The 15,307-nt window shown below is 36.7% G+C and overlaps 1 protein-coding gene across 1 annotated transcript in view; it reads right to left on the bottom strand.

Moving 5' to 3' along the window:
• SMARCC1 (SWI/SNF related BAF chromatin remodeling complex subunit C1) overlaps positions 1 to 15,307 on the bottom strand; it is a gene marked incomplete at both ends in the record, with an annotated part of 181,317 nt that overhangs the window by 57,818 nt on the left and 108,192 nt on the right. The window contains 6 exons of the mRNA XM_084247855.1: positions 3,813 to 3,872; positions 7,576 to 7,689; positions 8,986 to 9,139; positions 9,743 to 9,856; positions 11,508 to 11,579; positions 14,674 to 14,795. Coding sequence (XP_084103981.1) covers positions 3,813 to 3,872; positions 7,576 to 7,689; positions 8,986 to 9,139; positions 9,743 to 9,856; positions 11,508 to 11,579; positions 14,674 to 14,795 — 636 coding nt within the window. The remainder of the gene's footprint in view (positions 1 to 3,812; positions 3,873 to 7,575; positions 7,690 to 8,985; positions 9,140 to 9,742; positions 9,857 to 11,507; positions 11,580 to 14,673; positions 14,796 to 15,307) is intronic.

Raw genomic sequence — 15,307 nt, 5'->3', positions numbered from 1 at the left:
CAATAATTATCTAAGGAAAAATAAGTACAATGCAAAGCAAGACTGAGAAAGACTAAAGTAAACAAGGGAGAATCAAGCTCACAAATTCAAATTTTGTCAATTTCAAGCATACAGACAATTAAAAATGAACAGGAAGAATACTCTAATCACTTGTGGATTTAATAAGAAATTGTGAGGGCTTCCCTGGTGGCCCAGGGGTTAAGTCTTAGCACTTTCACCTCTATGGCCTGAGTTCAATCCCTGGGCAGGAAGCTGGTCCACATACGGAACAGACCTCTCTTGTCTCACCTGTTGTTCCCCTTAGCAATGTATTTCATTAGATCTGCCTGTTCTGCTCCCTACTCTGTCTCTGGTGGATCCTCTCACCCTGCACACATTTGGCCTATACCTTAGTTCTTCTGCACAAAAATTAAGAAAGAAATCTTTTTAAAAAGAAATTGTGAAATTTTCCTTTAGAAGTCACTTTAGGGCCTCCCTGGTGGCGCAAAGGGTTAAGCACTACACTATGAAGGAATCTGCAGCCTCTGCAGCATGAGTTCGATCCCTGGCCAGCCAGGGAAAAACCCACATTGCGAAGCAGACCTCTCCTGTCTCACACGCTGCTCCCTTCAGCATTGTATTTTAGTCAGTCTGTCTGTGTTCGGCTCCCCACTCTGTCTCTGGTGAATCCTCTCACTCCCCTGCATCTCTGGCCTGTACCCCAGCTCTTGTATGCATAAATAAAATAAATCTTAAAAAAAAAAATTCATTTTAAGCTAGCAGCTCTCCTGCCCACCTGTAACTACGCATGTGCCTCTCTTTTTCTTTCTCCTTCTAATAAACCTATCATTTTAACATGTAAGAAAATAAATAAGATAAAAAATAAAAATTCCACTAATTACTATACAATAGCATACTATCATTTTTCTACTTTCATTCTGGTATCCTGATACTTACAATGAAATGTGAAACTGCTATAAGGACTGAGTTAGCGTTTTTTGGCTTCTTAAACTGATGACATATTTTCAGGTCAAACATTTCAAATTCCTCACACATTTCACAAATGAAATCTTACTCAAACAAGCCTTCATGATCTTCACTGTATGCAACATTTTTCTTAAATGCTATTACCCTTCATGCATACCAATCAAAGATCTTTTTCAAACTGCATGCATTCATACAATGTTTAGATTCCACTTTGGCTATTTGCAAAATTGTACTTTAATAAGAGAACATGTCAATTTAAGTCTTTTAAAAATGAAAGTTGGGTGATCTGAAGAAAAATACAAAATATTTGAGATGTTGACTGTGTGATACACTTATCTAATAAAATGGGAGTGATTTTGGGAAGGAAAAATAAGCCCTGATGAGTCAGATTTATATATTAATTTGAGAGAAACTGACTTTTTGGTTATAAAGTCATTAAGAATATTTCATCTGATACCAAGGGCTTAAGCTATTAATTACTGATAAATAAACTATATAAATACAAAGTGTTATTGGGAAACAAGGATGTTGGGAAGCCTTTTACTTCTCTTTGTTTAAGCGTAGGAAACACCTGTTGATTCAACTGTATGTTTAAAAGAAAAACTGACCACACAGGTTCCACCTGCAGGAGACAAAATGCACTATTGTGTAAAGGAACTATGGTTTTCTAGGATGTGTTGAGGGTCAACAGTGGTTGGGTCATTTTGACCTAACTCTGTATTTATTATCCACTTATCTTAAATGGAAAAAAGGAGAAATTTCTGAGTACCAATGTCCAGCAAGAAAAAGAACTGAGTCATGCTGTTGTTCTAGCTGGTGTTCCACAACTAAATTTCTCCCCATAGCCCAAAGATTCCAAAACAGTAGTTAAAAGACAGTATTATATTCCAAGTATTAAAAATATTTAAATTACTATCTGTGGCAGCTATGACTAGACAAAATACTTCTGAAATAAGTAAAAAGTGGTTCAGAAAAGCTCTCTGCATATTACTGATACTGAATCAGCAGAAGAGAATTAAAATGGTGGCAAATCAAGAGAAGAAATGATTTTCACTTTAAGGGGGGGGATAAAGAGACAGTAAGAGAGAAGAGAGAACAAGGAAAAGTCGAAGAGGGTGTAAAAAGAAAAGGAAATAGTTAATAAACTGAAAAAACTTAAGGTACCATTTTACTCCAGTGAAAGAGAGCTCTCTTTCTCCATAAATACACTGTTCTGATAGTTCGGTTACAGATAGATGCCGTTGTAAGTTACTAACAAAAATCATCAGCTTCTTCCAGGCTGACTCCACTACTGAAATTAGAAAACCAGGTGTTTGTTTTCTTACAATGTGGTTATAAGACTGATCAATGAAGAGGGAAAGGTTGGTAAGTGGCTTCTGTGAAAGCTTTTCCTTTCAAGAGGAAAAGACCCCACAGGTCATTTTCCAACTCTATTCCTGTGTTTTTGTTTTTTTTTTTTAAAGATTTATTTATTTATTTATACAAGCACTGGGTATAGTCAGAAGCGCGGGAGGGTGAGAGAATTCACCAGAGACTGAATGGGGAACAGAACAGGCAGACTGACGAAATACACTGCTGAGGGGAGCGGCGGGCGAGACAGGAGAGGTCTGTCGTGCCATATGTGACCCTCGCCAGTGGCCGGGGATTGAACGGGCACTGCAGAGGCTGCGGGCAGCTTCGCAGCCCAGTGCTCAACCGCTGTGCCACTAGGGGAGGCCCTCTATTCCTGTGTTTAATGGAATTATAAAGCCTAGAAACTAACCAGTCTTCCTCTGATCATAAAAAAACATGCAAAGAGAAAGAATGTGGAGACCTAAGGAGGTGGAAGAAAAACAAAAGCTAGGAATCAGATGATATAAATGAACAATGGAAAGAATCTTGTAATTTACAATTTGAAAAAATCTAGTTAAAAATAAACCAATGTCCTTTTAATCTACTGCTAATCAGACATTCTGTTCCTTGCAGGTAAAAGCAGTCCTAACAGATTAATAAACTTCCTTATTTGGATCTTATTCAGCTCTCATAGACACATTCTCTCCACAAATACTTAGTAGTGTCAAATAGTCTATTTTACTCAAAATACTGTTCTATAACAAAGACAACTGGTCCTTCTTCAGAAACAAGTGATAAATATAGAAGTCAGTATTTTCTACTTCTACCTTCAAAGTAAAAATAATTGTTCAACTAACTGGACAAGTATTTGCAAGAATCTACAAAGACACGAAGAAATCCAAGTAACCATTCAAAAAACTGAAAGATAGAGATGGCACACATTATTTTTTCTGCTTTCATAAACAAAATAGTGTTTTTCTAATGATAGATTTCTTCAGTTACTTCTCAGGAATACTTTTGGGAAATAAGGAGTTTGCATAGTCGAGTGCACACAACACTAGGGACCTAGTCTATAATGACTGAAGTGGGCTAAGTAAAGAAAAACTGAAATATGAGAGATGACCTACTTTAAGGAAACATCTGCTACTCAAGGTCAGTCAATAACTATGTGGAAATTAGACTGCAGAACTCCCAGATCTTCCAATTTCCAAGGAAAAGTTAGAAACCTGTATCTCCTTGGCGAAACTCCAACATTTAAATGTTGGCAATAGATTTGAAAGAAACAAAAAAACAACCCGAGCAAAAAAAGCATATATACAGGGCTTAATCTCCCCTATTGATCAGTGTGTCACTCTAATGTTATATCCACAACACTAGAAATTTTTATTAAAACTCATGACATAGAAAAAAAAATTTTCAGTATAAATTCCAAAGGTGTATTTAAAATGGTAGTCACAGAAACTTACCACCCAACTCATATGCAGATAGAGGGGCTGCACCATTAATTTGCTTACCTCCAAGAGAAGAAGGGTCTCCTGTTCAGTCCATTCTCTCCCAGCACTAGCACCTTTACTCTAAAGAAAAGAAAATCAGAAATTATTCACTCAATCCTAAAGGCTGAATATGGAGTTCAGCAGGAGTGCTTCTAAATTCAGGAGTCTGATTTAATGCAACTCACCAAAGTCAGTGCCTAGATAACAAATAAAATTCTTCAAAATCTAAATGTCCAATACAAAGTCTGGATTATTTCAAAGATTTCTTGCTGTCAAGGACTCCTGGGCTATTTATGAATATAATTTCTATTATTCTGATATTCAAAAATACCTTTTGAAGCTGAAAGTATTTTAATGCATACCATGAATCAGCAATAATATTATAAACATAATACAAATAATTTTGTATGACTTGAAGGCATTTACTTTCTACAAGAACGAAAGACAAACTGTACCACATATGAAACACTGGGGCAGATTCTTGATACTAAACGCAACATTCATATTATCTGATTTATATCATTTCGTGATTGAAATAAATTCCAAGTGATTCTCTAACCTCCAAACCATTGTTTCCAGGAGTATTCCTTAAAACTTACAATACCTGTAAGCATGGAGGTATAAAAAAACCAAGTTTTCATTACATAAAAATTTACCTATTCATATTTCTTCTTATAGACCCTGATCCTCATAAATTTGCAGGGAACTGGATGTATGCTGTATCTGACATTATTCTTTTTCAGTAGATGTTACCAATATAAAATATATAACTTACATATTATGTCTCTTCTGAAAACTCTACTTTGGGAGATTACACTTAATAAATGAAGAGAAAAATTTCATAATCCAAGATTTCCTGTGTCAATAGTTTTTCAATTCACTTGACTCAACATTTTTACTAAATTGTGCAGGTGATCTATTTCATCATGACAAAACTTTTACATTTTGTTGTTCTTAAGGGACTTGTCAATTTCATGAGTGTGTGAAATATATTACCTTCAAATTGTTAATATATCAGAATGCGTTGTGATAAACTCTCATATTTCTGATAAGTAATTTGTCTTTTTTTCTTCATCAGTCTGGCTAGTGGCTTATCAAATTTAATCTTTTCAAATAGTTGCTTCTTGAATTCATTAATTTTCTCTGTTTTGGTTTTTGTGTTCAGCAAATCACATTATTTTACATGTATGAATCACAACCAGATGGTTTAATTTTTTTTAAATTTTTTTTTAGAGGCATGTTTTATTTATTTGTTTGTTTGTTTGTTTATACATGCACTGGGTACAGTAAGAAGCGCGGGAGGGTGAGAGAATTCACCAGAGCCAGAGCGGGGAGCAGAGCAGGCAGAAGGACCGAAGTACACTGCTGAGGGGAGCAGCAGGCAGCAGGAGAGGTCTGCGCGCCATGTGGGACCCTCCTCTGGTGGCTGGGGAGCAGCTGGGGATTGAACCAGCGCCGCAGAGGCCACAGGTAGCTTTGCAACCCAGCGCTCAACTGCCGTGCCACTGGGGAGGCCCGATATATGGTTTAATTTCAAACCTTTAAAGTTTATTGAGATTCATTTTATGGCTCAGAATTGGATATATTTTGGTGAGTGAATGTTAAAACAATGTGCTTCCTACTATTCTGCAGTCTTCTACAAACACTGAATAGGTCAGGATGGTTGATGGTGTTCTATATCTTCTATATTCTTACTGACTTTCTACTTGTTCTATCAATTACTGAAAAAGAATTATCGAAATCTTCAACTATAATTATGCCTGTCTACTACTTCTCTTTTCCACCAGTTTTTGATTTATGTTTATTGAAACTTTCTAATTAGGTGATTAGGATGATTATGGCCTCTTGATTAATTAACTTCTCTATTTTAAAATGCCTGTTTAATTCTTATAAAATAACTTGTCCACTTTTGTCAATATTAAAATAGCTTTTCTGGCATTTTCTTGGTTAATGTATATGTCTTTTTCCATTCTTTCACTTTAGGCCTGTGTCTTTATATTTAATAAAATGGGTATTTTTTTTCTTTTCTTAAAGTTATTCAACTTCTCTCTCTTTTTTTTAAAGATTTATTTACTTATTTATACAACCACTGGGTACAGTCAGAAGTGCGGGAGGGTGAGAGCCAGAGTGGGGAGCAGAACAGGCAGAACGATGAAGTACACTGATGAGGGGAGCAGCAGGCGCAGCAGGAGAGGTCTGCGTGCCATGTGGGACCCTTGCCGGTGGCCGGGGATCTAACTGGCACTGCAGAGGCTGCGGGCAGCTTCGCAGCTCAGTGCTCAACCGCTGCACCACTGGGGAGGCCCTAAAATGGGCATTTTACAATGTGCTAGCGCTAACTTCTCCACCTTTTGGATCTCTACAAAGGTCTTCATTGCACTTTTAATTTTTTTTTAAATTTTATTTATTTATGCATATAAGAGCTGAGCTGGGGTGTAAGCCAGAGGTATGGGGGGTAAGAGAATTCATAAGAGACAGAGTGGGGAGCAGAACACGCAGATCCACTGAAATACACTGCTGAGGGAAGTAGTGGGGAAGACAGAAGAGGTCTGTGCCATGTGGGTTAGCTCCCTGGCCGGGGATCGAACTTGTGCTGATGTGGCTGTTGATAGCTTGATAGTGCTGAGACTTAACCCCTTGTGCCACCAGGGAGGCCCTGCACTTTTAATTTTTAAAGGTTTTTTCCTACTGCACATAAATTCCAGTGCAACATTTTTCTTCCTGAATTTTAGAATGTTATTACATTATCCTCTGGTTTCTATCATTTTGTTGAACTATCAGACATCAGTTTTATTATTTTTCCTTTGAACTTAATGTGTCCTTCCCCAAATCGACTTCCAGCCTCTCTTCAGCTACTTTTAAGGTAGTTTTTTGTTTGTTTGTTTGTTTTAATTTATTTATACAAGAACCAGGGTAGAGGCCAGATGTGCGGGAGGGTGAGATGATTTACCAGAGACAGAGCGAGGAGCAGAACAGGCAGACTGACGAAATACACTGCTGAGGGGAGCAGCGGGCAAGACAGGAGAGGTCTGCCACGCCATGTGGGACCCTCGCTGGCCGGCCGGGATTGAACCGGTGCTGCAGTGGCTACAGACAGCTTCACAGCACGGCGTTCAACCGCCTGCGCCACCAGGGGAAGCCCTACTTTTAAGGTAGTTTTAAAGAGTTTAGGCATCATATCTGGTTGTGATTTTTTTCTGTATCCAAATTTGGATGTGTTCTCTTATTTTTAAGTTTGTATATTTTTATTAATTTCAGAATTTTTAGCCATCACATATTCAAATATCATTTCTACACCATTCTTGTTCTTCTTTAGATCTCTAACAATAATCACAAGTTCTTTTCATTGAATCTCTCTATTCTCTCTTCCAAATTTTTTTTCCTCTTAATGCTTCAGTTTCAATGTATCTACTAACCTGCCTTCTGCTGTTAAACTCATCCAGTGAATTAATTTCACGTATATATTTAAAGCATATAATATTCATTTGGTTCTTTTTACATATATTCCAATAATCTGTTGAAACTTGCTATTTTTTCCCATTATTTGCTTCTAACATATCATTGTTATATTTAAACATGTCTTCTAACCACACAGGAAATAAAAGGTAAGATAAATACTGGCTGTTTTCTACAATGCCATCATATTAAAGCAGAAAGCTCACCTCTTTATATTTAAAAAAGTAAATTAAATTTCTTGTGGAAAATGGTGCTTTTTAAAAGAAGGACTAAATCTAGCACACTGCTAGATTGTAGTCCATGCATATCTAGAAAAAATAATTCTTACCTTTGCTAAGGTTTTCTTGGAATAAATATCAGTACGGAGACCAAAGTTCTGTAAATCAATTGGTTTTTCTTTGTTCTTCTCAGGAAAATTTAACATCTGCTGAGCAGCAGGGACCTATCAGTCAGAAAAATTAAAAGTGGCTGTTTTAACCACAACAAAGTCAAGGGGACAGAAAGTTTTAAAGAATTGCTTAATATTTACTTAAACCACTCTTGGTAGAGATGCAACCAAAACAAAACCCACACCTCCAAACTACACGTCTAGAAAGATTTCAACACATAAAGAAATATTTTTCTGCCTCTTTTATTTTTTTTAAAGATTTATTTATTTATGCATACAAGAGCTGGGGTATAGGCCAGAGATGCAGGGGGTTAGAGGAGCCACCAGAGAAAGTGGGGAACAGAAAAGGCAGATTGACTGAAATACACTGCTGAGAGGAGCAGCGGGCAAGACAGGAGAGGTCTGCCTCGCAATGTGGGTTTCTCCCTGGCTGGCTGGGAGATCGAACTTGTGCTGCAGAGACTATGGATTGTCTCATAGTGCGGTGCTTAATTCCCTGAGCCACCAGGGAGGCCCTTTCTGCCTCTTTTAATTCATAGAAAGAATAGACAATTTTCCCTTTCTACGATCTTCCCTTTCACAATGGCCAGCAATTTATAGCTTAGTCATATTAATCCAACTTAATGCAATATATAATCAATTTGAGACAATAATCTTTTCATGAATGTATGTACAGATGTCCACTTTACAAATACTAGAAAACGGAAGACATTTCTGTAGAATCTGCTTGTCTTTGATGGCAGAAGTGATAATGAGAGTTAAGTATGAAAGGAAATCTAGAACATAATAGAATAAGGCATAGAGTCTTGGTATTAATGGGAGAGTGTTATCCTAAGTAATAAAGTTGATATTTCGACAATATGGGATTGAAATATAAGTATCCATGTGAAATTTTATCCGCCTGTCCGTGGCTTCTGCATTCACAAATTCAACCTAGTTGCTTGAATCCCCACAAGAACCCATGGATATGGAGAGCCAAACCATAAGAAACTTGAGCATCTGTGGATTTGGTACAGTTGTACTTGGGGGACAGGGAAGGGAGGGAGTTCAGGGGGCAAGTGATTTGATTGGAGGCCCTAATACCAATCCCCATGAATAATAAAGATGTCGATAGTTAAGTTTTTGGAAGTCAAGAGTTATGCACGGATTGTCAACAGGGTCAGCATCTATAACCCCACACTGTTCAAGGATCAACTGTATTGTTAGAGAAGCATTTATAATAGATAAAACAAAGAAAAAGTATAAGCTAAGAAATAGCACTATATTACATGACAATAACTGTTGAATATGAATGCTCTGAGTGGTTGTCTATTACCATCCAGACCTAAAAAAAGGGCAGCATTACTTCACCTGAGGTGATCGAAGATGTAGAGGCACAAGTCCAGAAGGGGTATCAGCTAACACATTGAAATGAGGAGTAGGAGGAGGTCCCATTGCCATGGGACGACTTTCTGGATCCACTTGGTAATTAACAAGCCCCCACTGCTCTAAAAAGGCATGAACCCTGAAGAATAAAAGCTCTAAGTTAAAATCTAGAAATTGTATCCCATCTCCTCAACAATCATCATCTTATGTTATTAAAAAACAAAGTATGTTCTCTGTATACAGACTATGAATCATCACAAAGTAACTGACAGATCTGGTTTATTATATGAGGAATAATTTCCCTAAAATAAAAATAAAATTGACAAGACAGTACCCTCAAAAGCTAGGATAAAATCTATTAGTCTCAATTACAGAACTGATTGAACAAATGCTGAGGTCCATGGCAAAATAACTTATAAACTAACTTCAAGGAGATCCTTTTTTTTTTTAACAAAAGCAGACTAAGGCACAGAATTTATCCACTACCCACTTCAATTCACTATACCCTACCCCTGGGTCATTTATCTGACTATGAAATAAAAAATGGAAATTGTGAAATCTTAAAAAGAGAAAATGCTCAGGTACTTACAAAATCCAATGCCTAAATCAGACAAAATATTTTATTAATCGTCCCCCCCTTAAAAATTCAGTTTAAAAAAAAAATCCAGTTTAATCATATTAGACAGAAATGTATCAGTAGCTACCTGCAATGTAGCATCTAAGAAGATGTCACAAATTTTACCTCATCACAGCACATACATCTCCAGTCAAGTTTCTCCGACAAGCTGTGCTGGTTAAATATTCTTGGGGGTTTAGGCGGTATGTGTCAATCATAAAATTCCGATATGCCAAGTATCTAAAAAGCAAGGGCGAGATTCATAAAGTGGATACACATCCTTTCAGAAACAAGTCACAGGGTCTAAAATATTCTGTTCCTCATAACCAAACATAACAAAGTTAAGACAACAATCCAACAAATAGTAATACTGTATTAACTCAGGGAAATCCCTAATATGCAAAACATTTGTTTATCTAAAATAGTTATCTGATGAAATTATATAATCTTTGTCACAGAGATTAAGTGGATAAATCCATAGTTGCCTGCAGTATTTGTAAACAAACAAGTTGCTTAGGCTATCTCCTTACTTACTAGCATTGACTGTGTACCAGGAATAGTTTTTAGAAGTTTCCATGCAGAAACTCAAGCTTAACTAACTCTCTAGAAGATAGGGTTAATTATTGTCCCATTTATAGAAGAGAAAATGGAAGCACAAAATGATTAAAGAATTTGTTAGACCACAAGACTGGTTGAATGGTGGAGCTAAAATCCATCAGTGGTAGGGTTTTAGAATCCATGTTCTTAAACCTTGTTGCATCATGTTTCCATAACATTTTCCTAAAACAGTGGATTCGGTTCAGACAATGACTATATATCTTCTGGCTGGCAGTTTTTCAGATACTACCTATACAACATGTAGAACCCATGAGAATAAACTCAAAGGAAAGACAAGAACATACCAAAAAAAGCAGAAAAACTAAAACTCTTGATTCATAGCATGGTCTACAATGCACTCAAACATTTGTGCCACAAAATACTTAAAATAAGTATTAAAAGAAAACAGGGACCTAGCAAAAATTTTTGCCAAAAACATCTGGCAGCTTGACTAGAAAAGATACATCATTCAAAAAAAACTACTGTATAAGCATAAATGGATAAAAAAAGACAGGAAGGTGAGTTCTTCCAATGCAAAATCTTAACAAAGCTTTATGTAATAAGATTAACTCATATACAGCTACATCATATTTGTCTTTCTTTTAATTAATAATCATTAATCAGGAAAATAAGGTAAACACTGCAACTTCCCCCTTGTTAATGCATGAACAAAGAAGGTGGGAATTATTAGGGTGAAACCTGACTCTCACTTAGTGAGTACATATTACCAAAATCAATTTTAAGCTTCGAGACATGGTAGCTATATGTTTCAAGGTAGAGGAAGAAAAAAAATTGAAACAATTTCCTTCCAAGTAAGGAATGTTGCACAGCTGAGATGTGAACACTGTTCTAAACAGAGTATTTGAAAACTTCACATACTAGCAAAAAGGAATTCAAAGGTATGTTTTAAGAACAGCCTGTTATACATACATACTCAAGCAATTTTTTAAAACACTGGTCTCATTTAATTAACAGGGGCCTCCCTGGTGTGCAAGGGGTTAAGCACCAGCACTATGAAGCAATTCGCAGCTATTACAGCATGAGTTCAACTCCCAGCCAGGGAGGTGAACCACATGGTGCAGCAGACCTCTCCTGTCTGGCCTGCTGCTCCCCTCAGCAGTGTGTTTCAGTCAACCCAGCTATTCTGCTCCCCACTCTCTCTGGTGAATCCTCTCACCCCTTCCCCCCTGCACCTCTGGCCTACACCCCAACTCTTATATGCATAAATAAATAAATCTTATTTAAATAAAAGTATATTAACAGTGTAAGAATAACATGTTTACATTTCACTCACATTTCTGGAGTCTTGGATTTGTTTTTTCCATTGAAAAACTCAGGAAGGGCTCGCCGTTCAATCACATGAATACTTAAAAAGGAAAAAAAAAGGTTTCAAAGTCCTCTTTGAATGAAATACTAAACTTTGAGCTAATTTTGTTTAATTTTCATAGTACAACCATTAAATCCAAAAATATGACTGCCCGCAAAACTTACCTGATTTGTATAAGTTCCTATGAATTAATAGCATATTTTATATACCCAAAAAAGCTTTCCCTTTTCACCCCCAATAATTACTTTTTCTATTCCTATAACCAAACAAAAAGTACTAAAAACAGATGAAAAGCTATACAATTTATCATGTTCTCATCAAAAGATGACTAAAAATGAAGAGCAATGACACAGTACCAATCTTTAGACATTGGATTATAAAAATCAAAACAGTTGGCCTGCAACAAACTGGTAAACAAAAGACCAACCAAAAGACAATGAAACTGACAAAAATCATCCATGAAAGCTTTTGTTCAGACCTCAGAAACTTTGTAGTAAACTGAAACTTCAAAACATTTCAGTGATTTATACTGCTTTTAAAAATGACCATAGACCCAATTATTAACATTTAGATAAAAGCACTGACAATTATACAAAATATTACAGGTCACAATCCCTCTAAAATAATCAAGTCTAATACACAATATAAATGAGACCACTATATATCTAGCATAAGGTTTCCCACAGTAATACTAGTCAATATTTTCCCTGATGACACACTTTTAGTTTATTAGTGGCTTTCTAAAGATGCAATATATACTGAAATTACCTGGAAAAAACAAATAAGTAGTTAGTGAATGTGACTAAAAGCATGCTCATTCAAACAATGTAAACTGAATCTGTATTGCAAACTACTATAAACACTATTAGTTACCTCAAAACTTCTAGAAATATAATTTCTAAGATGAACTAGTACTATACGTATATTATATAGGTATAATAACTTCCCAAGTTTTACTGTAAAAATAGTTGTACGCTATTAACTATATAGCTCTAATATATCTTTTACTGTTCTGTTACAAGCTGGGAAGAGCTCTTAAAATTTTTTTTCTGGAGGCCTGCCTGGTGGTATAAGGGGTTAAGCGTTAGCACTATGAAGCAATCTGCAGCCACTGCAGCACAAGTTCGATTCCTGGCCAGGGAGCTAACCCACATGGCACAGCAGACCTCTCCTGTCTCACTCGCTGCTCCCCTCAGCAGTGTTTATCAGTGGATCTGCCTGATCTGCTCCTCACTCTGTCTCTGGTGAATCCTCTCATCCTCCTGCACCTCTGGCCTATAACCCAGTTCTTTTATGCATGAATAAATAAATCTTAAAAAAAAAAAATTCTGTCAAGAACAAGATTCATGATGCTTTGTCATAAGAATTTCTTCTTTTTTTCCCCCAAGATTTATTTTACTTTTTTATGCACACAAGAGCTGGTGTATAGGCCAGATGTGCGGGGAGGTGAGAGGATTCACCAGAGACAGAGTGGGGAGCACAACAGGTGGACTGACTGAAATATACCGCTGAGGGGAGCAGAGGGTAAGACAGGAGAGGTCTGCTGTGCCATGTAGGCTAGCTCCCTCGCCAGGGATCGAACTCCTGCAGTGGCTAAATACAGCTTCATAGTGCTGAGACTTAGCCCTTGAACCACCAGGGAGGCCACTATCAACATCTAAGTTTGAAGTAATGGCAGCTAAGTCCTTAATTTCTGAAAATGAGTCAAGTAGAGGAAGAGTGGGTATCCAGAATCAGTAAACCTGAGTTCTTCCAATCATAAACTCTGCAACTTTAGAATACTTCAACTGAAGGATAAAATGGGAATATTAGTAATACTTCCAACCTTCACTACCTAACAGCACATTTAATGACCTGCAAGGTTATCCTGCAAATGAAAGCATTTTTGTAACCTATAAAAACTAAAAATTATAGGGCCTCCCCTGGTGGCGCAGCGGTTGAACGCAGTACTGCGAGGCTGCCCACAGTCTCTGCAGTGCCGGTTCGTTCCCCCGCCACCGGCAAGGGTCCCACAAAAAAAAAAAAAAAAAAAATCTAAAAAATTATATGCTGTTATGACTTTTCCTATTTTTAATTTTAGAGGAAAAGAGTGCTAATTTCTTGTATCCTTTTAAGCTTATTCACCTAGTGAGTTTTGAAACAACAAACTCATTATTTTGGAAGAAAAATACCAGTTAACAAAAATAAAGAAAATGTTTTTAAAAAGCAACTTAATATTTACTATTTAGCATGTAGTGATACATTAATTACCAATTATTTACTGAAAAGAAAAATGAGGACAGGACAAGAAAAGAAAAATGAGATGAAAGGACAAATTAAATGCATCAACATAATTTACACAAAAATCTGACTTTAAAGACTGAATCTTAAAAATGTAATTACAAATAATGAGACTGAAAAACTTCTAAATTTCAACAATTTAACACAATAATCAGCATAATAAAGACTGTAAAAGAAGAAATACTTTTTTCAGTTTCTATTTATTGAAAAGATTTAAGAACAGCATTCAGAGTGGTTTTAAAGGTATGAATGCACAAAGTTCCATATCAGAACTAGAACTTGTGGTTTTAGACAATGAGGTTTGGCTCAATTATATCTTATTCCACATCAATTAGGTTCAAGCTAATACAATTTTACCTCAAGTTACAACATGATCTAATTTACGTCCCTAAGTTGTTTTAAAAAGCAGATTCCGGGGCCTCCCTGGTGGCTCAGCGGTTGAGTGCTGGGTTGCGAAGCTGCCCACAGCCTCTGTAGCGCCGGTTCAATCCCCGGCTGCCAAGCGAGGTCCCACATGGCGCACAGACCTCTCCTGCTGCCCGCTGCTCCCCTCAGCAGTGTACTTTGTCAGTCTGCCTGTTCGGCTCCCTGCTCTGGCTCTGGTGAATTCTCTCACCCTCCCGCACTTCTGACTCTACCCAGTGCTTGTATAAATAAAATCTTAAAAAAAAAAAAAAAAAAAAAAAAGCAGATCCAAAGGGAAAAAAAAAAATAAAATCACTGTCCATCTTCCTTCATCCAGTGTGACAGTGACTATTAATGTGTGGAATTCAGCAGAGCAACACAATATGATTTCTAGGAAACTTTCCCTCCTCCTAAGTACCATGTTCACAGATGTGAAGGGCTCACTCACCAGTTATAGTCAAACCATGATGCATAGCTAGGAATAATAATGTGATTGGTTTGCTCTGTCACATTATCTTCACCAGGGTCAATCGACCGGCTCTGATCACCTTTGCTAGGATCTTCATCTTCCTAAAGGGAAGTCATCAGAGAAAGAACAACGAATTACAGATACACATGTAACAGCTTTTAAACTTCTGATATATTAGGTCAGAGAAAATGAAGCAAGTTGATTCAATTTCAAGGACTAGGTAAACAAATTTCAAGTAAAAACAGTCTTCATAATTTTTAAGTTGTCTTCACATATCAATGACACAGCAGGTCTTATTCCTTCCTTTTAAAGTGGAAGGAATCAACTCACAGGAGGTAAATGTCTTCTAATAAAATAGCAAATTAACTGAAGAAAGGTTGTTTTCACACTCAAGAATTAAGACTACTGCCTAAAAATTGTTCTATAATATCTTGCTTCTTGTGCAGCTTTACCTTATCTTAGGTTCCCAACTCTAAATTACTAGTTCTCAAGTTATTTATAGGGAAGTGATTTGGGGACACTAATAAGGCACCATGACAAAGACTATCCCAAACCAAAGATGAATGCTGAGTATCTGCTAATGATTATATGAGCATTATTTCATTTACTATTC

Source organism: Talpa europaea, assembly GCF_964194135.1.
Source record: "Talpa europaea genome assembly, chromosome: 11".
Taxonomy (NCBI): Eukaryota; Metazoa; Chordata; class Mammalia; order Eulipotyphla; family Talpidae; genus Talpa; species Talpa europaea.
Note: the sequence above shows the minus strand (reverse complement) of the source record. Positions and strands in the feature narration are given on the sequence as shown.